General features: G+C 44.7%; 2 protein-coding genes across 3 annotated transcripts in view; both read left to right on the top strand.

Annotated features, from left to right (window-relative positions):
• Nucleotides 1-249: 249 nt before the first annotated feature.
• mrpl38 (mitochondrial ribosomal protein L38) lies at nucleotides 250-20428 on the top strand. Its single transcript, XM_041217454.1, has 9 exons — nucleotides 250-775; nucleotides 4515-4691; nucleotides 7295-7426; nucleotides 8918-9123; nucleotides 14142-14214; nucleotides 15232-15277; nucleotides 16912-17070; nucleotides 18030-18166; nucleotides 19270-20428. Exons 1-9 carry the CDS (start codon nucleotides 682-684, stop codon nucleotides 19404-19406), a joined length of 1161 nt encoding a protein of 386 aa, XP_041073388.1. The 5' UTR covers nucleotides 250-681; the 3' UTR covers nucleotides 19407-20428.
• A 1603-nt stretch (nucleotides 20429-22031) lies between these two features.
• The window catches only part of LOC121293960 (tripartite motif-containing protein 65-like), a 47442-nt gene continuing 43845 nt past the window's right edge, over nucleotides 22032-25628 (top strand). The window contains exon 1 of one of the 2 annotated variants that reach the window (XM_041217449.1): nucleotides 22032-22639. In XM_041217449.1, coding sequence (XP_041073383.1) covers nucleotides 22217-22639 — 423 coding nt within the window. In that variant the 5' untranslated portion in view covers nucleotides 22032-22216. The remainder of the gene's footprint in view (nucleotides 22640-25628) is intronic. The other variant, XM_041217448.1, reaches the window with a different exon arrangement.

Below are 25628 nucleotides of genomic sequence, written 5' to 3'. Positions count from 1 at the left end.
TCTCCTTTGTCCCCACCTATTGCTGGCCTTCTATCCAGTTTCACCTGCTCCACCCCACTTAAACAGTATAGATTTCACCACATTTCCACTTCTCTTCTGCTCTGAAGAAGGGTCATACAGACTAGAAATGTTAACTCTGTTTCTCTCGCTATAGATACTGCCAGACCTGCTGAGTTTTTCCAGCATTTTCTGCTTTTGTTACATTTCCAGGTGTTTAGATCGGTTTCGGTCTCCCACCTGTACCCTGGGTACTTGGCTCGCTCACTGTGCCACAGTCTCACTTGGAAACAGTGAGCCCAAACCGATCTGAACCCCATACGCTGTTCGCTGCATTCTCTCCTTAATGCACTCCACTAACAACACAGGATCCGACAGATTGCTATTGAGCAGCTATGGGAAGCCCGATGGCGAGTGGCTGACGGGATACTGGCGGATTGCTATTGAGCAGCTATGGGAAGCCCGATGGCGAGTGGCTGACGGGATACTGGCGGATTGCTATTGAGCAGCTATGGGAAGCCCGATGGCGAGTGGCTGACGGGATACTGGCGGATTGCTATTGAGCAGCTATGGGAAGCCCGATGGCGAGTGGCTGACGGGATACTGGCGGATTGCTATTGAGCAGCTATGGGAAGCCCGATGGCGAGTGGCTGACGGGATACTGGCGGACTGGGACATAGGAAGATGGCGGTATTGTTGAGGCAGCGAGCGGGGTTACTGTTTGGTTTGGTTCGGAGCCTGAAGGTCACGGAGCCGGTCAGGACGGTGACGGGCACGGGTGAGTGAGCGGCGGGGCTGCAATATCCTCAATAACTTGGGTATAAAAAGCCGATCTGTGAACTCAGTGCACATCAGCCAGCATCACCATGGGAACCCTTCTAAGGACATATCCCCAGCCCAGGAGCACTGAGGCTAAATTTACATCTACTACCATCTCGGCTACTCAGGACCGCGTGGGTCCTCGACAAAAACAAAAACACCTGGAAAAACTCAGCAGGTCTGACAGCATCTGCGGAGAGGAACACAGTTAATGTTTCGAGTCCGAATGACTTTTCATCAGAACTAAGGAAAAATAGAAAAGAGATGAAATATAAGCTGGTTTAAGGGGGTGGTGGGACAGATAGAGCTGGATAACCAAAAGATGTCATAGACAAAAGGACAAAGAGGTGTTGAAGCTGGTGACATTATCGAAGGAATGTGATAATAAAGGTACAGATAGCCCCAGTGGGGGTGGGGTGGGGAGGAAGGGATCGAAATAGCCTAAAATAACGGATGGAAATACATTTAAAAATAATAGGAATAGGTGGGAAAAGAAAAATCTATATAAATTATTGCAAAAAAAGCGGATCGGAAAGGGGTTGGGGATGGAGGTGAGGGTTCATGATCCAAAATTGTCGAACTCAATATTCAGTCTGGAAGGCTGTAAAGTGCCTAGTTGGAAGATGAGGTGCTGTTCCTCCAGTTTGCGGCATGAGAGCAGGGTGGAGTGTTGAAATGGCAAGCAACAGGGAGGTCTGGGTCATGCTTGCGGACAGACCGAAGGTGTTCCGCAAAGCGGTCACCCAGTCTGCATTTGGTCTCTCCAATGTAGAGGAAACTGCATTGGGAGCAGCGAATGCAGTAGACTAAATTGAAGGAAGTGCAAGTGAAATGCTGCTTCACTTGAAAGGAGTGTTTGGGCCCTTGGACGGTGAGGAGAGGGGAAATATGTGGGCAGGTGTTGCACCTTTTGTGGTTGCATGGGAAGGTGCTGTGGGAGGAGTTTGAGGTGTAGGGGGTGATGGAGGACTGGACCAGGTTGTCCCGGAGGGAACGATCCCTGTGGAATGCTGCTGGGGGGGGTGAAGGGAAGATATGTTTGGTGGTGGCATCATGCTGGAGTTGGCGGAAATGGCGGAGGATGATCCTTTGAATGCGGAGGCTTCCCCTGTCCTCACCATCCAAGGGCCCAAACACTCCTTTCAAGTGAAGCAGCATTTCACTTGCACTTCTCTCAATTTAGTCTACTGCATTCGTTGCTCCCAGTGTGGTTTCCTCTACATTGGAGACCAAATGCAGATTGGGTGACCGCTTTGCGGAACACCTTCGGTCTGTCCGTAAGCATTACCCAGACCTCCCTGTCGCTTGCCATTTCAACACTCCACCCTGCTCTCATGCCCACATGCCCATCCTTGGCCTGCTGCATTGTTCCAGTGAAGCTCAGTGCAAACTGGAGGAACAGCACCTCATCTTCCGACTAGGCACTTTGCAGCCTTCTGGACTGAATATTGAGTTCAACAATTTTAGATCATGAACTCTCTCCTCCATCCCCACCCCCTTTCCGATCCCCCTTTTTTCCAATAATTTATATAGATTTTTCTTTTCCCACCTATTTCTATTATTTTTAAATGTATTTCCATCCATTGTTTTATCTCTGCCTTTTAGGCTATTTCGATCCCTTCCCCCCACCCTACCCCCACTCGGGCTATCTATACCTTTATTATCACATTCCTTCGATAATATCACCAGCTTCAACACCTCTTTGTCCTTTTGTCTATGACATCTTTTGGTTATCTCCACCTATCACTGGCCCTCTATCCAGCTCTACCTGTCCCCCCACCCCCTTAAATCAGCTTATATTTCACCTCATTCCTATTTTTACTTAGTTCTGTTGAAGAGTCATACGGACTCGAAACATTAACTGTGTTCCTCTCTACAGATGCTGTCAGGCCTGCTGAGTTTTTCCAGGTGTTTTTGTTTTGGATTTCCAGCATCCACAGTTTTTTTGCTTTTATCCACATGGGTCCTCGTCATCTTAGTGCAGAACTAACCAACCCAAGTAAAAGGATCGAGACAGCATCAGGTGGCAGGTTGCCAAGGCAATAAATAAGTTATTGTTATTTAGAGACTGGGGAAAACTAGTCTGCAGATGGTAGCAATATTTTGTTATCACCACTGATTTTTCTCCCCAATTTTACTCCAGGTTTTGGCTCCTCAATCAAAGTGTGATCATGGCCATAGTACACTGCAGCCCCCAGAAGGACAAATAACTAAAATTTGGAAATGGCTGGTACTGGTCTGAACTGGTGTTCCATTTTAAGGTATTAAGACCAGTTTGGACCAATACCAGTCATTTCCAAGTTTTACTGTTTTTCCTTCTGGTCCTCGATCTTCCTGCAGCCATCAACAAGGGTGATGACGCCATCCTACTCTGTGACTTCCTGTGGAATAGACCTCCCATGGGTCTAATTCTAGCTGTCCCAAGCTCACCAGCACATCTCCTACAAAGGCTCCATCTTCTGTGCTTATGTGTCAGCTCTGGTGTAACCTAAGATTCCATCTTTGGTGATCTTGTATAATACCTATCAAAATGTTCACCTCCCAACTCTGATCTCATCCTTGGGTCAAAGTAAGCTGACAGAGGACATCCTTGGCAGTTTGCTTGATCCTGAGCTGAGCTCGAGGCTCCATATCAGGTCTATCACCCTGTTTCTACCTGCAAAGCTTGTCTTTATTCCTAACTTATTTCTACTGCTCCTGAGATCCTCATCCACATACCTACCTCACTGGCCTCCAGAGCTCTACCATAGACACTCCAGAACACCATGTCCATATCCTCTCCTGCATGAAGCTTCCCCTATCACCCTGATCCTTGCCAATTTTTATTGCATCCCCATCCCCAACCACCCCCCCACCCCCCCAAATCTCCATCCCCATGCATTAGCTTCAGAATCTTTGATGTGGTCTTCAAATCTGTCTTACCCATCCTTCATCTTTGCAGCCTGCACCAGCCCTATGTCCTAGTCTTGCCCTTTATTTTGCCAGCATTTCCCAGCTGTTGCAATGGTAGCCGATCTTAAAACAATAATCAAAACAACAGTTTGCATTTATATAGCATCTTTAAAGTAGTACAAATGTTCCACTGCTTCACAGGAGAGTTATCAAGCAACATTTAACACAGGGAGATATTGGCTTGGTCAGAGTTGTAGGTTTTGAAGAGCGACTTCAAGGTGGAGAGGTGGAGGCAATTCCAGAGTCTAGGGTCCAGGCAGCCGAAGGCACAGCTGCCAGTGGTGGAGTGATGAAAAGTAAGGAAATGCAATAGACCAATGATAACACAAGGATGAGAATTTTAACACCAAAGTGTTGTCTGACCCGTGGCCAAATGTAAATCAGCAAGCACCAGGATGAGTTAAGGTATGGGCAGAGGAGTTTTGGATGAACAGGTTCAGTGGGGATTGGGCACGGCAGTAGGAGGAAGGTGTGAGGTGGGCCAGCAGCACATTATTGAATAGTTGAGTTTACAGATAACAAAGGCATAGATTAGGGTTTCAACTGCAGATGAGCTGAGGCAGGGGCGTCTCCCTGTAACTATACCACACCCTGCCTTAAGTAGCCTTCAGATAACCTTAACTCTTTGACCTTCCCTGACCGCCCTTCCTACTCCTGCTCAGGTCTGACCTACAACTGTGATGTTTTGCTAGTCTTAAGCATGCAAGTTGTTGCAGTGTTTCTTATTCCATGCTTTTCTATTTCAGCTGTGCTTTGTAAACGCACAGCTCCACTGGGACCAGTGCCCAATGAAGAGATCAATGTGACAAACCTGGAGTCCGTAGAGAAGTACCGCAGCTATGCACGGTACCTGCATCTGGCAGAGGAAAAGAGCAAGCAGCCAACATGGTGGAGGACATATAGGCAGTACACACAAGAGCCCGGTAAGTTACATTCTGAATACGGTTAATGTATCATGCCAAAAAGTTTTAAAAGTATTTTGAATTGAACTTGGCAATGGTGTGTTTTTGAACCTTCACCTTTCACCTCCTGGGACATCGACTTATATCTAGCTGAAGCCAGTGGGATGCAAGTCTCTGTGATGGGTGTGTCTGTTTAATCCAAGGTGAGTTTAGCCTTTTTCCACTCAGTTAACCAAAATAGTCTATAATTGGCTGCTTAATTAACAATCTCACTCAGGAGTGGAGCTGACCAATGTAGAAAAGCAGAATGTGCTTCTGGTCTATGAAAAGGAAAATACTGTGATTGCAAGAGCAGGTGAGAGGCGGGGAATTCTGCATCGAGTAACTCGCCTTCTGAATCCCCAAAGTCTGTCCACCACCTACGAGGCACAAGTCAGGTGTGTGACGGAAAGTCTGCGCTTGCCTGGACAACTTTAATGATTGAAGGTAGACTGATGGGGCAGTAATTGGCTGGATTGGATTTGTTCTGCTTTTTGTGGACAGGAAATACCTGGGCAATTTTCTACATGGTCGGGTAGATGCTAGTCTGATAGCTGTAGTGGACTGTCTAGAGACATGTCTGGTTTCTAAGCAGAAGTCTTCAATACTACAGCTGGGATGTTGTCTAGGCCCATAGCCTTTGCAGTGTCCATTGCCTTCCATTGTTTCTTGATATCATGTAGAGTGAATCGAATTGGCTGAAGACTAGCATCTGTGATGGTAGGGACCTCAGGAGGAGGCTGATATGGTTGAAAGTGGTTGCAAATGCTTCAATCTTGTATTTTACACTGATGTTGTGAACTTCACCATCTTTGATGTTGAGGATGTTTTTGAACCTCCTCCTCCCCAGTTAGCTGTTTAACTGTCCACGAATTCATGACTGGATGTGGCAGGATAGTGGAGTTTTTAATCTGATCCATTGGTTGTGGGTTCACTTAGCTTTGTCAATACCATGCTGCTTCTGCTGTTTAGCATCCATATAGTCTTATGTTGCAGCTTCACTAGGTTGGCACCTCATTTTTAGTTATGTCTGGTGCTGCTCTTGGCTTGCTCTTTTGCATTCCATGTTGAACCAGAGTTGGTTCCCTGGCTTGATGGTAATGGCAGAGTGAGTGATATGCTGGGCCATCGGATTATAGATTGTGCTTTTATACAATTCTGCTGCTGCTGCTGATTGCCCACGGCAACTCATGGATGCCCAGTTTTGAGCTGCTGGATCTGTTCTGAATCTATCCTATATCTTATGGTAGTCACGTCACCCAATGGAACGTATCCTTAATGTGAAGACAGGACTTCATTACCTCAAGGTCTGTGTGATAGTCGCTCCTTCCAAAACTGATGTATCTGTGATAGATAGATTGGTGAGGACTAGGTCAAGTAGGCTTTTCTTGTTGGTTCTCTCACCACCTGCTCCAAGATCAGTCTTCCAGTTATGTCCTTCAGGACTCAGCCAGTTCAGTAAATAGTGGTGCTACTGAGCCAGTCTTGGTGATGGACATTGAAGCCACTCACCCACCCAGAATACATTCTGTGCCCTTCCTATCCTCAGTACTTCTTCCAACTCAACGTGGAGGAGTAGTGATTCATTAGTTAAGAGAGAGTGGCAATCTACAGGAGGCTTCCTTGCTCATGTTTGACCTGATCCCATGATAATCCATGAAGCCAGGAATCAATGTTGAGAACTGCCAGGACCGCTCCCTCGTGACTGTATGCTGCCACCTCTGGTGGATCTGGGCTGCTGGTGGGAGAGGACATACCCAGAAATGTTGATGGAGGAGTGCAGGACATTATCTAAAGGTATGATTCAGTGAATATGACTGTCAGGCTGTCATATGACTAGTTATTGGCCAGCTTCCCAGTTTTGACACAAGTCCCTAAGTGTTAGTGAGAAGGATTTTTAATGTGCCGTTGTTCTATCCAATGCTTAGCGTAATGCTGGGTTTGTCCATCCAGTATTTTTATTATTCTTTATTATAGTGTTTCCTAGTGGTTTGCTGCAGCTCAATGGCATGTGAGGCAATTTCGAAGGGCAGCGAAGAATCAACCACATTGTTGTGGGTCTGGAGTCAGATGAGGCCAGAACAGGCAAGAGCAGCAGATTTCCTTGCCCAAAGGATTTTAGTGAACCCTTGGGTTATAGGACAACTCGGTAGTTTCATGGCTATCATTACTAAGTTTAGCTTTTTATTACAGATTTTATTTAATTAAATTAAAATTCCCCAGCTGCCATGGTGGGATTTGAATTCAAGTCTTTGGATCTTTATTCTAGGTTTCTGGATTACTAGTCCAATAATGTAATCACTATGGCTACCGTAGCCACAAATGGATTAGGCTTGGCCCATCAGAATTAATTGACATTGTGATACTTTTGAGTTAAGTGAGATTCTGGGTAAGTTACCCTGTGCGATTGTGTTTTCTAACTTTGATATTTTACTTGGAAAATTAAACTACATTTTTTCCTTTGAAATATTTTTGCAGTTATTACTTTCAAGTTCTCTATAACTATTGGACAACAAAATAGCTAAATGTTTTGGTTTGTGTAGTGTGGCAACATTTCTCAGTATATTCCATTGAATTCTTTTCAGCTTCGGAGAAAATTGACATTGGCCTCCCTTATTTTAGAGAGTCTCGGAAGAAGCAACTGAAAGAGCGCAGGCACACTGCTATGGAAAACCGCAAAAACAGTGATCTTGAAAGAGCAGCACGACATAGAACATGTACGTCAGGCTTGACATGCAGGTGACTGAGGTTGGACTAACAAGCTAACCTGGGTGGGATATGCTCCCTAGACACATCTGTTACTCTTTTGCCCTTGGACTGTTGTTTGCTTCAACTCAGTGGTTCTTCATCCAGAGTTGTAACCATTGCTGGTGTCATGTGCATGTGGTTAAGGCCACTAACTACCACCATGGGTCAGGCTACATATAATATAGAGTTCATAGAATTGTTTGATTCTGTTGCTCCTCAAACATGGGAGGGGAGCATCACTGGCTAGGCCAGCATTTATTGCCCATCTCTAATTGCCCTTAAGAACTGAGTAGCTTGCTAGGCCATGTCAGAGAGCATGTAAGAGTCAACCACATTGCTGGTCTGGAGTCACATGTAGGCCAAACCAGGTAAGGGCAGCAACAAAAACAAAAAATGCTGAAAAAACTCAGCAGGTCTGACAGCATCTGTGGAGAGAAAGGCAGAGTCATATGGACTCAAAACATTGACTCTGTCTTTCTCTCCACAGATGATGTCGGATCTGCTGAGTTTTTCCAGCATTTTTTGTTTTTGTTTTTGCCTTTATCTTAGGTAAGGACAGCTGATTTCCTTCCCTGGTTTCATGGTCACTTTTAATTCCAGATTTTTTACTGAATTCAAATTTCACCATCTGCTGTGGTCGGATTCGTACTCGGATCCTCAGAGTATTACTCTGGGTCTCTGGATTAATGGTCCAGTGACAATACCACTACACCGCCACCTCCCCTAATGAACCAAAACGTAAGCTTATGTTTAAGTTTATCTTTCATGGCTATCGTTACTAAGTTTAGCTTTTTATTACAGATTTTATTTAATAAACAATTAAAATTCAGAAAGCAGAGGTAACCTTCCTACCTCTTTTCCAATAGTCTCCTTAAAGCTATCTCCCCTCTCCCTCTGAGACCATGTGTTGAGCTATCTCTGCTGCTTCCCTTTGCCTGCCAGGCCAGGTCTCACCTTTGCCCAAGACTGAACCAGTGCCTCTCTGATTTCTTTCCTATCTCCCCTCATGCATTCCGCATCTCCCTGAGACATATCTCTTGCTCCTTTGACTCCATTCCCACTTAGCTGCTGACCATCCAACTTCCATTCCTAACCCCAACGCTAGCTGGCATTGCTAGTGTTGCAATGTCCTCAGGTGCTGTCTCACTACCTTTCAAAATTACCAGCATCAGCCCCTTCCTCTCTCCATGCAAACTCCCATGACATGTCCAACTCTTTTCTCCCATCCATCTCGCCTTTCCTCTCCGAATTCCTTGCACATTTTGTTGCCTTGAGCATGTTGCTGGAGTTATAGTAGGTATCTGTGCATTCCTACCTGAGCTCGGAGTTGACTCCTTTGAGAGGGGAAGCTAAAGCCCAAAATGGGAGCAGTTTAATTGCAGAGGCTGTAAATGTAAAATGTACAAAAGTGGAGACAGACTTGTTTGTATGGTGTTAAACCAAGTTCTCTTATCTCACAGTATTGATTCCACTGGATGAGGTAAAAGCCGAATGGGAGAAAACAAATGGTCCTCTCCACTTGCGGAATATCGGTGAGCACTATGGCGTTTACAGAGACCTGTTCAACAGAGCAACCTTTGTTCCCCGCGTGATGCTGCGTATTCATTATGACCATGAGGATGATGTCGTGCCAGTGTATCATGGGAATATAGTCACCCCCACAGAGGTATGAAGGGCCAAATCTTTAGTGTATTTAATAATCTACATATTCACTCTACGCACCTGAAGTGCTGTAAGTTGCAAGGCTACGGACCAGGTGCTGGAAGGTGGGATTAAAATGAGCGCCTTGGTTTTTTTCTCTTTTTTGGCTGGCACAGACACAATAGGCGGAATGGCCTTTTTCTGTTCTGTAACTTTCCTATGGTTCTATAATGCACAACTTAAAAGCAGCAAAGTAGGATAAATAATTGAATTAAAGAAAATGGAATTGAGCAACAATCAGTAAATTATTAAGTGAATAAGAGTTTGGTTAGCAACATATCAGATATAGAGAGACTGACTGTATGACCTGTATGTGGTGGAAATCTTTAGCACAGGGCCTGAAGTTGCTTTCCTCTCAGCTGCCCTGTACCTTGCAATGGTAGATCAGCTAACCTAGGTCCAGATGTTCTGGCACAAGGAAGTATGAAAGGCTACAATTTTTTTATTAGTTTACGGGATATTGGCATTGCTGGCTAGGCCACCATTTATTGCCCATCCCTAACTACCCTTGAGAAACATAGAAACTAGGAACAGGAGTAGGCCATTTGGCCCTACAAGCCTGCTCCGCCATTCATTATGATCATGGCTGATCATCCAACTCAATAGCCTGCTCCCACTTTCTCCCTATACCCTTTGATCCCTTTCACCCCAAGAGCTATATCTAACTCCTTCTTGAAAACATACAATGTTTTGGTCTTAGCTACTTTCTGTGGTAACGAATTCCACAGGCTCACCATTCTCTCAGTGAAGAAATTCCTCATCTCAGTCCTAAATGGTCTACCCCACATCCTCAGACTATGACCCCTGGTTCTGGACTCCCCCACCATCGGGAACATCCTTCCTGCAACTACCCTGTCTAGTCCTGTTAGAATTTTATAGGTTTCTATGAGATCCCTCCCTCATTCTGAACTCCAGCGAATATAATCCTAATCGACTCAATCTCTCCTTATATGTCAGTGCCGCCATCCCAGGAATCAGTTGGGTAAACCTTTGCTGCACTCCCTCTATAGCAAGTGCATCCTTCCTCAGATAAGGAGACCAAAACTGCACACTATATTCCAGGTGTGGTCTCACCAAGGCCCTGTACAATTGCAGCAAGACATCCCTGTTCCTGTACTTGAATCCTTTGGCTATGAAGGCCAACATACCATTTGCCTTCTTTACCGCCTGCTGCACCTGCATGCTTACCTTCAGCGACTGGTGTACAAGGACACCCAGGTCTTGTTGCACATTCCCCTCTCTCAATTTATAGCCATTCAGATAACAATCTGCCGTCCTGTTTTTGCTACCAAAATGGATAACCTCACATTTATCCACATTATACTGCATCTGCCATGTATTTGCCCACTCACTCAGCTTGTCCAAATCACACTGAAGCATCTCTGCATCCTCACAGCTAACCCTCCCACCCAGCTTTGTGTCATCTGCAAATTTGGAGATATTACATTTAATTCCCTTATCTAAATTATTAATATATATTGTGAATAATTGGGGTCGCAGCACCGATCCCTGCGGTACCCCACTAGTCACTGCCTGCCATTCGGAAAAAGACCCGTTTATCCCTATGCTTTCCTGGCTGCCAACCAGTTTTCTATCCATCTCAATATATTACCCCCAATCCCATGCACTTTAATTTTACACGCCAATCTCTTATGTGGGACTTTGTCGAAAACCTTCTGAAAGTCCAAGTAAACCACATCCACTGGCTCCCCGTCATCAACTCTACTAGTTACATCCTTGAAATATTTCAGTAGATTTGTCAAGCATGATTTTCTTTTCATAAATCCATGCTGACTCTGTCTGATTCTGCCACTGTTTTCCACGTGCTCAGCTATTAAATCTTTTATAATGGACTCTAGAATTTTCCCCACTACCAACGTCAGGCTGACTGGTCTATAATTCCCTGTTTTTTCTCTGCCTCCCTTTTTAAATAGTGGGGTTACATTAGCTACCCTCCAATCTGTAGGAACTGTTCCAAAGTCTATAGAATCTCGGAAGATGACCACCAATGCATCCACCGTTTCTAGGGCTACTTCCTTAAGTACTCTGGGATGTAGATTATCAGGCCCTGGGGATTTATTGGCCTTCAATCCCATCAATTTCTCCAACACCATTTCCATACTAATACTGATTTCTTGCAGTTCCTCCCTCTCACTAAACCCTGTGTTCCCCAACATTTCTGGTATGTTATTAGTGTCCTCCTTTGTGAAGACAGACCAAAGTATATATTTAGTTGGTCAGCCATTTCCTTGTTCCCCATTATAAATTCCCCTGTTTCTGACTATAAGGGACCTAAATTTGTCTTCACCAATCTTTTTCTCTTCACATACCTATAGAAACTTTTACAGTCAGTTTTTATGTTCTCTGCAACTTACTCTCGTACTCTATTTTCCCCTTCTTAATCAATCCCTTGATCCTCCTTTGCTGAATTCTAAACTGCTCCCAATCCTCAAGTCTGTTGTTTTTTCTGGCCAATTTGTATGCCTCTTCTTGCATCTAATACTATCTCTAATTTCCCTTGTAAGTCATGGTTTGGCTTTCTTTCCAATTTTACTTTCGCGCCAGACGGTGGTAGTGAGCTGCCTTCTTGAACTCCTGCAGTCTGTGTGGTGTAGGTGCTCCCACAGTGCCGTTGGGGAGGGAGTTCCAGTATTTTGACCCAGCGACAGTGAAGGAACGGCGATGTATTTCCAAGTCAGGATGGTGAGTGGCTTGGAGGGGAACTTTCAGGCGGTGCTGTTCCCATCTATCTACTGCCCTTGTCCTTCCAGATGGTAGTGGTCGTGGGTTTGGAAGTTGCTGCCTAAGAAATCCTGGTGATCTTCTGCAGTGCAATTTTAGATGGTACACACTGCTGCCATGTCGGTGGTGGAGGGAGTGAATATTTGAGGAAGGAGTGCCAATCAAGTGGACTGCTTTGTCCTGAATGGTGTCAAGCTTCTTGAGTGTTGTTGGAGCTGCACTCATCCAGGCAAGTGGAGAGTATTCCATCACACTCCTGACTTGTGCCTTGTAGATGGTGGACAGGCTTTGGGGAGTCAGGAGGTGAATTACTCTCTGCAGGATTCCTAGCCTCTGATCTCTTGTAGCCACAATATTTATCTGTCTAGTCCAGTTCAGTTTCTGGTTAATGGTAACCCCGAGGATATTGAAAATTGCCTAGATATGTCCTGTGCACAAAAAGCAGGACAAATCCAACCCAGCCAATTACTGCCCCATCAGTCTACTCTCCATCATCAGTAAAGTGATGGAAGGGGTGTTATCAAGTGGCACTGGGTGTTATCCCAGTGCTATCAAGTGGCACTTGCTTATCAATAACCTGCTCACAGATGCTCAGTTTGGGTTCCGCCAAGGTCATTCAGCTTCTGACCTCATTACAACCTTGGTTCAAACATGGAGGTGGGGGTTTCAGCAATGGTAATGCCATAGAATATCAAGGGGCGATGGTCAGATTCTCTCTTGTTGGATATGGACATTGCCTGGCACTTGTGTGGTGCAAATGTTACTTGCCACTTGTTAGATGAAGCCTGGACATTGTCCAGGTCTTGCTGCATTTGGACATGGACTGCTTCAGTATCTGAGGAGTCGTGAATGGTGCTGAACATTATGCAATCATCAGCGAACATCCCCATTTCTGACCTTATGTTGGAAGGAAGGTCTATGATGAAGATGATTGAGCTGAGGTCACTACCCTGAGGAACTCTTGCAGTGATGTCCTGGAACTGTCTCCAACAGCCACAGCCATCTTCCTTTGTGCTAGGTATGACTGCAACCAGCAGAGATGTTTCCACCTGATTCTCATTGACTCCAGTTTTGCTAGGGCTCCTTGATGCCACACTTGGTCATATTCTGCCTTGATGTAAAGGGCAGTCACACTCACCTCACCTCTGGAGCTCAGCTCTTTTGTCCATGTTTGAGCTAAGGCTGTAATGAGGTCAGAAGCTGAGTGACCCTGGTGGAACCCAAATTAAGCATCTGTGAGCAGGTTATTGATAAGCAAGTGCTGCTTGACAGCACTATTGATGACCCCTCCTTTACTGATGATGGAGAGTAGACTGATGGGGCAGTAACTGGCTGGATTTGTCCTGCCTTTTTGTGTACAGGAGATACCTGGGCAATTTTCCACATTGCCGGGTAGATGCAAGTGTTATAGCTGTACTGGAACAGTTTGGCTAGGGGTGGGGCAAGTTCTAGAGCACAAGTCTTCAGTACTATTGCCAGAATAATGTCAGGGCCCATTGCCTTTGCAGTATCCAAAGGCTTCAGTCGTTTCTTGATATCATGTGGAGTGAATCGAATTGGCTGAGGACTGGCATCTGTGATGCTGGGGACCTCTGGAGGAGGCCGAGATGGATCATCCACTTGGCACTTCTGGCTGCTGGTTGTTGCAAATGTTTCAGCCTTATCTTTTGCACCGTTGTGCTGGGCTCCTGCATTATTGTGAATGGGGATATTTGTGGAGCCTCCTTCTCCAGTGAGTTGTTTAATTGTCCACCACCATTCATGACTGGATGTGGCAGGACTGCAGAGCTTAGATCTGATTCTTTGGTTGTGGAATTGCTTAGCTCTGTCTAACACTTGCTGCTTATGCTGTTTGGCACACAAGTAGTCCTGTGTTGTAGCTTCACCAGGTTGACACCTCATTTTTAGGTATGCCTGATGCTGATCCCGGCATGCTCTCCTTCAGTCTTTGTTGAACAACGGTTGATCCACTGGCTTGGTGGAAATGGTAGAGTTGGGTATATGCTGGGCTATGAGGTTACAGATTGTGGTTGAAACATGATTTAAACCTGCCACTTAGTCTCCATATGTTTGATATGTTACTGGCCATGGACATTATAATCCAGTACTGTTTCACTCTCTTGTGTTAATAACAGTGCTATGTATCCATGGTTTTTTCATGATGGGGTGATGTTAGCTGTGCTTTAATGCAGATTGTTTTCTGATTCTGCCTCTCACTCTCTCTTTCTTTTTCATTCCCAGGCTTTAAATCTTCCAAGGGTGTCATTTGATGCAGAAGAGGGCTCTCTCTGGACACTACTAATTACCAATCCAGGTCTGTGCTGCCTGAAACCAAAGTTTAAAGTGATTATGTAACTGCTGTGCTGTCACTTGAACATAAAGGGGGAAAGTTACAGAGGAGTCATTTTCATGTAAAGTACTTTTTGCATATCTCTCTGACTTTTAGCTGCTTCAGTGGTGGCACTGCCGGGCAGTGTTATAACACAACTTTATAATACACAGCCGGAACTGGAACTTACTTCTAGCCTGAGATCTGCTTCAGAGTCATGGGGCTTCAGGATCCATGGCCCTTGCAGACAGTGAAATTTTCTAAAGGTACCCACGATTGTTATAGAATCAGACCTGTACCTACTTGTACTGTACCCGTGTTATACAGTGACAGACTTGCACCCATCACTACTGTACCCATGTTATAAAGAAACAGACCTGTACCCACCAGTTCTGTACCTGTGTTATACAGTGACTGACCTGTACCCACTAGTACTGTCCCCCAGTGTTATGCAGTGACAGACCTCGACCTATGAGTATTATACACTAGTGTTATATACAGCAATACCTGAACAATAAAGCTCAAAATTCTCTCTCCTGGCTCGACTCAAGTTTGGATGGGCAAAATCATAAGAAATTTACTGTTGGGTGTTTTTCCCAGGTGCTCAACAAAGTATGAAAAATTCACAAACTTATCATTTTTTTTTATATAACAATGCAAACTAGGACTGTGGTTTCAGGTTCCCCCTGTTTGGGTTTGCTGCACTGATTTTAAATTTACAGCAAGCATTATCATCATACGTTAACTGAATCAAGATTGTGGATTCAAATTCAATTACTCCTTTCCAAACTGTGAGCCCACAAGTTCAAACAGCAAGTAGAAAATTGAGAATTGAGATGCCAGGGTCCAAGGGTGACATGGCACCCGCTGCTTCAGTTTGGACATCCCTACTGTAAAGGCATAATGGTTTACAATCTCCCAACTATTTGCCGTCTGAATTTTGAGTGGAAATGTGTTAATCAGCTAAAGCTTTTAACCTTTTTATTGTCTTCTATATTTCAGATGGACATCTGAGAGACAATGAGTCTGAATACATCCACTGGCTGGTGTGAGTATTGGGTTTGGCAGCTAATTGTTATTCTCCAAGTCTTAACACCATTTCATCCAACAACTTGAAATGATTCCCAGTTACCCAATATGTCATTATAACTGGGATGGCTGGGAAATGCAGGTTTTCAGGGGTGCTAAATGAAATTGTGGACATAGGCTATATGTGTCCCACAGTACCCTGGCCTCATTGCATACAGCTACTGTTGATCACTATGGAGTTGCCTGCAAGATACGTTTGCAGACTGACTTTCAGCTTTGTTCCATTTGATTTTTCCTTTCTCAATTTAATTTCTTCTTTTTGGGGCTTAATATAATTCCGAACGCAGGAGGGATGTTTGTGTTGCATCCATTGATGTCAATACAACATTGCTTAACTTAACAAGGGCCCTTTTTTTTTTAGAAAAAAAAGTCATTGTTTTATTCCACAAGCAGCCTCTTCCCCCGTTTTGAAAGTGTTTGGTTCAAGGGTTGGCAGTAGGTGGCTGAAAAGGAAGATGGGTTAGAGTTTTGGATGAGGAAGGACCCTCCATTAGAACACAGTGCTGGTGGTGGTCAGAGGATGTATGATGGAGTGGGAAGGGACTGTGCATTCCCCACTGACCTGTCCTCTCTTTACCAAATTGGTATACCCTATGTACTGGCAACAATCAATGGTCCCCCTAACTCTTCATTGTGCACGGCCTGCTTGTTGCCCTTTGTGGTCTCTTTTAAGATTGCTGCGTTTGCGCATGTGGTAAAGAAAACATTGGTTGTACATGGCTTGGTATATATGATGTACACTGCATGATATATTGTGGTTTGCACCTGTGCAGCTTAGAGGGAACATTGCCGGCAACCGTCTGTATTGTTTTCAAGCCTCTTTTAATTTCCTACCCAACAACAGATTTTCCAGCTCCCGTTTTTCTTTGGCTCTCACTTAGTATTCACAAGTCCTTCTGTTTCGTTACTATCTTTTATTTGTGCAGTTCTTTTGTCTATCACCTGTTACGCTGTTTCACTAATGCTTCTTTCTTACATATCTACATTTTCCTCCTGATAGCTGTCAATTTCTTAGCTTTCAGTTCTGATGAAGGGTTTGCCCCTGTTCTGTCCACAGATGCCAACTGACATACTGTCTCCTTCTATTTCTTCTGCTTTTATTTCGGATTTCCCCCACCTATAATATTTCGTTAATTTTTACTGGAATTTGATCTGCCACTGTACTGTGCCTGGTTCAATTAACTGATTCTGTAGATTCCAGTCACCTTCTCATTTACCTCTGCTTCCTCCTCTCGCCCTCCCCCAGTTTGGTTTTCTCTGCAAATTGGCATTCAGGCATCTGAGTCACAGCTTATAAACCTAGTTAGAAACGAAAGGGGTCCTGACTCTGCTCCCCGGGTCTTCCACTCAGTAGTTCCCTTCACTGTGACATCACTCCCAAACAAATACCCACTGACCCTGTCATTCAGATTTTTTATTACCCCTTCCCAGGCTTTCCCTTAACTCTCCACCACTTTAAAGGTAAGTAGCATTCTTTTATGTGGAACTAACATTTTATTATGTCACACTGGGATCACTCTATTCTTCAGATGGTGGCATGGTTGATAAATCATACTGGACTCCAGTTTATTTCATTATTTTCTTGTTGTACAGTGGTAACATTCCTGGGAATGCTGTATCAGAGGGAGAGGACATCTGTCACTATTTCCCCCCTTTCCCTGCTAAAGGCACAGGATACCACAGATGCATCTTCATCCTTTTTAAACAGGATGAAGTAATCGATTTCAAGGAAGACTTCAGACCATCACCCTGGTAAGAGGAAACTATAAACACCTCCTCATAGAATGTAGAGTGCCTCATTGTCCAGGAGATAGTATGGTGCATTGAACATCAACTGTCCTGCCTCTGACGTTCGGGGTGTGATGGACAGTGATGGTTATTGCAGTAAATTTGCTATATCTACTACTGCAGTCTCTGTTTTTTTGCTCAAACCTTGTCTGATGAGTTGATAACCTTGAATAACTGAGCTAATGTTAATATAAGTGTAGCTGAGCTGGAATTTATCCTTTCAAAACTAATACATAATACTGAACTGAGGTGTATCTTAGGTATGAGTAGGTTTGGAAGATGTTTGTGTGTATGAACCTGTCCATGTGTCTGCGTGTGTGCATGAGCACACTCTTTGCGGTTCTGTGTGCGGGCACCTGTTAGTCAATAAGCAGGCACTTGCCTGTCTGCCTATATGCATCCCTCTCTTTTTTAAAATTTGTTCATGGAGATGTGGGCCTTGCTGGCTAGACCAGCACTTATTTCCCATCCCTAATTGTCCTTGTTCAGAGAGTATTTAAGAGTCAACCACATTGCTGTGGATCTGGAGTCACATGTAGGCCAGACCAGGTAAGGATGGTAGATTTCCTTCCCTAAAGGGCATTAAAAGGAAAACTCCATCTGGTTCATTAATGCCAATTGGCTGTGATTTCATGGTCATCATCAGACTTATAATTCCAGATTTTTATTGAATTCAAACTTCACCATCTGCCATGTTGGGATTTGAACCTGGAGCATTACCTGGATCTCTGGAAGATGAGTTCATTGACAATACCACTATGCCACAGCCTCTGAGTCTAAGTCCATGAATATGGTTTGTGTGTAACTAATGGATCTGGTAGATATGTATGTACAATGGATAACTGGTGTGTGAATACCTGACTGAGCTGGTATCACTGGTACATGGATATCTTATATGCTTCACCATATGTACTTTTTTACAGTCACAGCCTGAAGATGAGAACTTTTAAAACTTTTGATTTCTACAAGAAGCATCAGGATCTGATGACTCCAGCCGGGCTGGCCTTCTTCCAGTGTCCATGGGATGAGTCGGTTACACACATCTTCCACAATCTTCTCGGTAAGTCCTGGAAGCACTGCCCACATGATTGACCAGTACAGACGTGAACTGTGGGTGCAGTGCTGAACACTAAGTGTAGATGAGAGATTTTTTATCTTGCTTAGTATTTGCCCTCTCTGGTTGGGTGCCCACCTTCAGATTTCCAGTATATGTGGGTCCTATCTGAGATCTGATGATAGACGGTCCATGCAGCCTACTTTAAAACATCTGCCAGGAAATGCATGATAAAGATCCATCCAGACTCAGCACACCTTTGATTGCTCCCTTCCCTATGCTCACCCTCTGCCTGGCACATTCTTGCCTGATACAGTACAGATTGAGAACTAACTGGCGTGGGGTGATTCAACCTGTGTCTTCTCAACTCGAGATACTGAGCATTGATGCTTCAACACTCTGTGGAGTTTGGTATTGATATAGAGGCTACTACCCTTGGACAATGGCTAGGGAAAATGGTTTGGTGCGGATCAACTTGCCGGAATAAATCCAGGCCAGTTTTGACATTCACTGTATTAGTGTAATTTACATAAACAAGCTGGAGGTGGTGGAAATGTTTGTTGCCCAATTCCCACAGTATGTCGCTAGCACCAGGCATGATATCTAAAAAATGAGGATGACTAGCTGTGAAACACGCAGTAAAGCTGGGGTTCAGTTATGCCTGCTGTGTTGGATACATGTTGTTATCACACAGGGATCACTATGACATTCCCTTCATACTGTATTTTGAGGAGGACTAATGAGGAAGCAGCTAAAGTTGCTGTATTATGTGGGTGGACATCACAACAGAATTGGAGAGTTGAGCAAGAGAGCACTGAGGCAAGAAAGAAATGGGTACAGGAACAGAGGCCAGTTGTACAGATATTGTGTAAAGAGGAGGAAATCAAGTAGAGAATGGGAGTGAAAGACTGTGAGGGGGTGAAAGGAATGGTCTCAGAAAACAATAAGTTGGTTAAATGGAGACCCAGAACTGGGCAAGTACCAATGTGTGGTATCTGAGAAAATGAAAGGAATTGGAGTTCATTTCCAGATGAAGGGACAGAGGAGATCAAACTGAAGCTATTTAGCCATAAGAAGAGAAACAATAATCTCTCTGTATCTTTTGATAGATATGAAGGAGCCAGTGTTTGAATATGACTTCCCTCCAGTTTACCATCCGCCTCAGAAGAAATACCCACATGGTCAGCCACTCCGATACCTGGATCGGTACAGGGACAGCCACGAGCCCACCTATGGCATCTACTGATTCAGCAACTGCTTGTCAAAACTTCCAGACCTTGGCAGCTGGAATTGAGGTCTACTGTCCAAAATTGTTCTTGCCAGCCCCCCTATGTCAGTTCAGCAGCAATTCTGTAAATGATGTCATGTGACCACTTGTCAAAAAATATATGTAATGATGGAGCAAAAATAAATATTTTTCTAATACTTTGGTGTACCTGGAGAAATTGAGAATGTACGCAAGCAATTTTTTCCATCAAAGCTACTGACTCAAACTGAAAGCTGCTGGTCCTGAGTCACTGACCTAGATCGTTCTATAAAATAAAAGAGAATGTATATGAGGGAAGTTCTTCAATATCTGGAAACTGGTTTGGGATGTGCTGAGGTCATGAAAGGAACTCTATAAATGCAAGTTATTTCTTGCATAACACTGAATTACTGTACATTTCCTAAAAATTATCTGCATGTGTATCTCAGCTTATTGTATTTGTAGGCCACTTAGATGTGCGCCATGGACCCTCCAAAGCAACATTTTGGGGATGAAATTCGTGTACAACAGCAGTGCAAAATGGGCTCAAAGTGAATCAGCAGCTGATTTTTCACCACATCCACTAGTTCACAGGAAAGTTCAAACTCTTTTTGGAGACTCATTTCCTGGTCTCACTGTCACTTTTACTTGGCATTAGAAATAGAAATATTGGCAATATTTTCCAAATCACTGAAAAGAAAATCAGTTGCTGATTCATCACAAGCCTGTTTGTGCTGCTGTTGAAGACTCCTAGTGCCAAAAGAAATACTTGATTTAACAGATCAGTTGAGCAGCTTTGATTTATGAAGAGTAAACTATTTAAAGCTGCATTTTGACTTCAGGTTTGTCTATTGAGGCAACAGTGCTAAGAGCCTCCTTTCTAAATTCCCAGACTCTCAAAATTCAAACAAGACAGACCAGAAAATGAGAAATGTAGCTGGGCTGGATTAGGAACAGCCATGTGTGGCTGACTGACTACAGTTTTTATTTCTTTAATAAAGGGAAATATCTTTACCACAGTCCCCCTTACTTCTACATTGTATGCTTTAGAATTGGCGTCCGCTTAATTTGCAAACATTTTGAGCCATTGTGAAGTTCAGTTACATGAGTTCGGAGGAATGCTTTCAATAGAGGCATTGAATGGTAAAAATGGAGAATTTATGTTAAACTTGCATCGAGCCTTGCTTAGACTGCACTTGGAGCACTGTGCACAGTTCCAGTCTCCATATTCCTTGGTTATACCAAACTGGAGCACTGTGCACAGTTCCTGTCTCCATGTCCCTTGGTTAGACCACACTTGGAGCACTGTGCACAGTGTAGAGGGTTTTTACTTTTTTTGTAGTTGTGTCTCAAAGCATAGGAAGCTCCCAATAAAATAGAGTGTGCCTATATCTGCCGAATATACAGCTAATGCATGGATCAAATAAAGCTTCTGTTAGTATATTTTTGCTGGCTGGTTATCCCATATGCTTTCACTGCATCTTCCTCAACTATAGAAGGCAGTAAAATGGTGCATGGGAATTTCCCTCCACGTCACAAACCATCCTGACTTGGACAAGTATCAGCTGTTCCTTCATTCTTGCTGGATCAAAATCCTGGAACGTCCTATCTACTAGACTGGCAGTGACTTCACGTGGACTGCAGCAGTTCAAGATAATATATATTTAAATATATAGTTCCTCCCTAGGGAGGGGAGGGGGGAGAAAGGTTGAAGTAAACTCCCCCCTTTTACGCAGGAGAGGAAAGGAGGGAGAGGAGTAAAGGACAGGGAGGCACAGGAGGGAAAGGAGAAAGTCCAGGTGGGTGTCTCCGATGTTGAATGGACGTTGGGTGGGGGCTTGAAGATCTTCAGGCAGGGGGAGGCGATGTCTTCACCCAGTTCAAGATAATGTCTCACTACAATCCTGTCAAGGACAATGAGGGATGATTGGTTAAATGCCAGCCTTGCCAGTGACACATCAAGAATGATTTTTTTTAACTGAGCATTTTATTAAACATTAATAGTTTAGGCTATAAACAAGTGTAATAGCCATTTGTTAAATTACAATAGCAGGGTGGTTATGTTACCAGATCATTAATGCAGAGGCTTGGAATGAATAACCAGAGAATGAGTTCAGATTTCATCATGACAACTGGGGGAATTCAAATTCTGTTAATTAAACAAAGCTGGAATTGAAAAATGAGTATTAGTAATGTTGACCACATAACTAGTGGCTTATTGCAAAAAACCTATCTGATTCATGTACATTCTTTAAGGAGGTAAACCTGCCGTGCTTACTTGGTCTGGCCCATGTGTGACTCCAGACTATTAATTGCTCTCTGAAATGGCATAGCAAGCCGCTTAGTTAACTGCCACAAGACGTTATGAGGAAGATAAAATTGGATGGACCACATATCATTGACCAAGGCATCAGATTTGGTTATGGCAAAACTTCACCAGCCCTGGGGATTGGCGGCGGCGGGGGGGTTGGTGACAAATGGGGGAGGGGGAAACTTGAGTGGTGGGGGGCGGTGGGAAGAGGACTGTGGATGGGCAGGGGGGCGGTAGTTAGTGGGCGGTAGGAGGTGGGACACGATGGGTAGGGTTTGGGGAAGGAGTTGGAGGGGAATGCAGTGTCTTTCCGGATTCGGGAAATAACAAGTAAGAGTTTGCAGCAAAACCAAGTTGCATTGAAGCGGAAGGGTTGGGCAGAGAGTGTCTGTGATCCCGGCAGTTGCAATGGGAAGGATTCGCCTCTCCAGGCAGGGTTAATACAGGAAGCCGGGCTTTCCTTTCACTTTCATTCAGCTGGGTGTTGGCTGCAGGAACCATGGCCGTCCTCCAGTCCCGGGAGCTGGAGGACAAGCTGAGCTGCGCTATCTGCCTGGACATTTTCAACGATCCGGTCACCACCCCCTGCGGCCACAACTTCTGCATGACGTGTCTCCAGGGCCATTTGGACAACCAGAGCCCGGCCGGACCCTATGACTGCCCTGCCTGTAGGACCAAGTTCGAGCAGCAGCCCCAGCCCCTGTACAAGAACCTGCTGCTGGACGAGGTGGTGCAGATTCTGAAACTGAGAGGGCCCGAGCCCCCGCACTCCGAGGGGGAGCTGTTAGGCTGCCAGGTTCACTGCAAGCCCCTGGACCTGTACTGCAGGAAGGAGCGTCAGTGTATCTGCTCTGCCTGTGCTGTCAGGGAACACAAGGGACACGACTTGGTCACTGTCGAGGACGAGAGACTCCAGAGAGAGGTCAGTGCAAAAATTGGGCATCTAGTTCTTCCTGTTATTTTCCTATCCTAGGGGGTTCTTGTCAAGAGTCCCACTATCCCGTTGGAGACGACTAAAGGATTCACAGAGATAAAAACAAAAAAACTGCGGATGCTGGAAAGCTAAAACACAAACAGAATTACGTGGAAAAAACTCAGCAGGTCTGGCAGCATCGGCGGAGAAGAAAAGAGTTGACGTTTCGAGTCCTCATGACCCTTCGACAGAACTTGAGTTCGAGTCCAAGAAAGAGTTGAAATATAAGCTGGTTTAAGGTATGTTGGGGGGGTGGGGGGGGGGAGAGAGAGAGAGAGAGAGACAGACAGAAGTGGAGGGGGGTGGTGTGGTTGTAGGGACAAACAAGCAGTGATAGAAGCAGATCATCAAAAGATGTCACCAACAATAGAACAAAAGAACACATAGGTGTTAACGTTGGTGATATTATCTAAATGAATGTGCTAATTAAGAATGGATGGTAGGGCACTCAAGGTATAGCTCTAGTGGGGGTGGGGAGAGCATAAAATATTTTAAAATACTTAAAAATAATGGAAATAGGTGGGAAAAGAAAAATTATATAATTTATTGGAAAAAAACAAAAGGAAGGGGGAAACAGAAAGGGGGTGGGGATGGAGGAGGGAGCTCACGACCTAAAGTTGTTGAATTCAATATTCAGGCACAACTCCTTCCACAACTCTTTCTCCGGTACATCGATGATTACTTCGGTGCTGCTTCATGCTCTCGTCGGGACTTGGAAAAATTTATTAATTTTGCTTCCAATCTCCACCCCTCCACCATTTTCACATGGTCCATCTCTGACACTTCCCTTCCCTTCCCTGACCTCTCTGTCTCAATCTCTGGTGATAGACTGTCCACCAATACCCATTACAAACCCACCGACTCCACAGCTACCTCGACTACAGCTCCTCACACCCCGCTTCCTGTAAGGACTCCATCCCATTCTCTCAGTTCCTTCGCCTCCGTCGCATCTGTTCCGATGATGCTACCTTCAAAAACAGTTCCTCTGACATGTCCTCCTTCTTCCTTAACCGAGGTTTTCCACCCACGGTCGTTGACAGGGCCCTCAACCGTGTCCGGCCCATCTCCCGCGCATCCGCCCTCACGCCTTCTCCGCCCTCCCAGAAACATGATAGGGTCCCCCTTGTCCTCACTTATCACCCCACCAGCCTCCGCATTCAAAGGATCATCCTCCGCCATTTCCGCCAACTCCAGCATGATGCCACCACCAAACACGTCTTCCCTTCACCCTCCCTATCGGCATTCCGTAAGGATCGCTCCCTCCGGGACACCCTGGTCCACTCCTCCATCACCCTCTACTCCTCAACCCCCTCCTATGGCACCACCCCATGCCCACGCAAAAGATGCAACACCTGCCCCTTCACTTCCTCTCTCCTCACCGTCCAAGGGCCCAAACACTCCTTTCAAGTGAAGCAGCATTTCACTTGCATTTCCCCCAACTTAGTCTACTGCATTCGTTGCTCCCAATGTGGTCTCCTCTACATTGGAGAGACCAAACGTAAACTGGGCGACCGCTTTGCAGAATACCTACGGTCTGTCTGCAAGAATGACCCAAACCTCCCTGTCGCTTGCCATTTTAACACTCCACCCTGCTCTCTTGCCCACATGTCTGTCCTTGGCTTGCTGCATTGTGCCAGTGAAGCCCAACGCAAACTGGAGGAACAACACCTCAACTTCCGACTAGGCACTTTACAGCCTTCCGGACTGAATATTGAATTCAACAACTTTAGGTCTTGAGCTCCCTCCTCCATCCCCACCCCCTTTCTGTTTCCCCCTTCCTTTTTTTTTCCCAATAAATTATATAGATTTTTCTTTTCCCACCTATTTCCATTATTTTTAAGTACTTTAAAATATTTTATGCTCTCCCCACCCCCACTAGAGCTATACCTTGAGTGCCCTACCATCCATTCTTAATTAGCACATTCGTTTAGATAATATCACCAACTTTAACACCTATGTGTTCTTTTGTTCTATTGTTGGTGACATCTTTTGATGATCTGCTTCTATCACTGCTTGTTTGTCCCTACAACCACACCACCCCCCTCCACATCTCTCTCTCTCTCTCTCTCTTCTCTCCCCCCCCCCCCCCCCCACCAACATACCTTAAACCAGCTTATAATTCAACTCTTTCTTGCACTCGAACTCAAGTTCTGTCGAAGGGTCATGAGGACTTGAAACGTCAACTCTTTTCTTCTCCGCTGATGCTGCCAGACCTGCTGAGTTTTTCCAGGTAATTCTGTTTGTGTAAAGGATTCACAGACTGATCAATGATGCCAGCCTTGGCTCAGTGGTAAATCAGAAACTGAGGGACTTAAATCCCCTGAATAGAGTTGCCAACTGTTGATTAAATGTTTTCCTGGAGGTTTCATCACATGACTTTCCCCAAACTCCAGCCATTAGTCGGCCAACACATCCATCCTCGTGACGTGTTACATCCTATGCTAATTGAAAGCAAGATTCATTACCCAATTGGATGATGCTTGACTGTCAACTGAACAGACTTTTTTTAAAATCCCATTTTCAATATTTTTAGAGAAAAGCAAATATTCAATATTTTTATATTGGGTAAAGAGAAATAAGGCTAGCTATAGGCTGACATTTCACTGCCAATATGTCTTTTGGATGAGAACTTAAACCGAGGACTGCCTGCCCTCTTGGGTGAAAAAGAGCCTATGGCATATTTGAAAGAAGAACAGGTGGGTTTTCCCTGTGTCCTGGCCAATATTGATACATCAATATCACTAAAACAACAAAGGAGTGAGGGTAAATGCAAAATACTGTGGATGCTGGAAATCTAGAACAAAAACAAAAATACCTGGAAAAACTCAGCAGGTCTGACAGCATCTGCGGAGAGGGATACAGTTGACATTTCGAGACACTTCACCAGAACTATGACATATAGAAATGAGATGAAATATAAGCTGGTAGAAGGGGGTGG

This window comes from Carcharodon carcharias, chromosome 22, assembly GCF_017639515.1.
Source record: "Carcharodon carcharias isolate sCarCar2 chromosome 22, sCarCar2.pri, whole genome shotgun sequence".
In the NCBI taxonomy this organism is placed as follows: domain Eukaryota; kingdom Metazoa; phylum Chordata; class Chondrichthyes; order Lamniformes; family Lamnidae; genus Carcharodon; species Carcharodon carcharias.
Note: the sequence above shows the minus strand (reverse complement) of the source record. Positions and strands in the feature narration are given on the sequence as shown.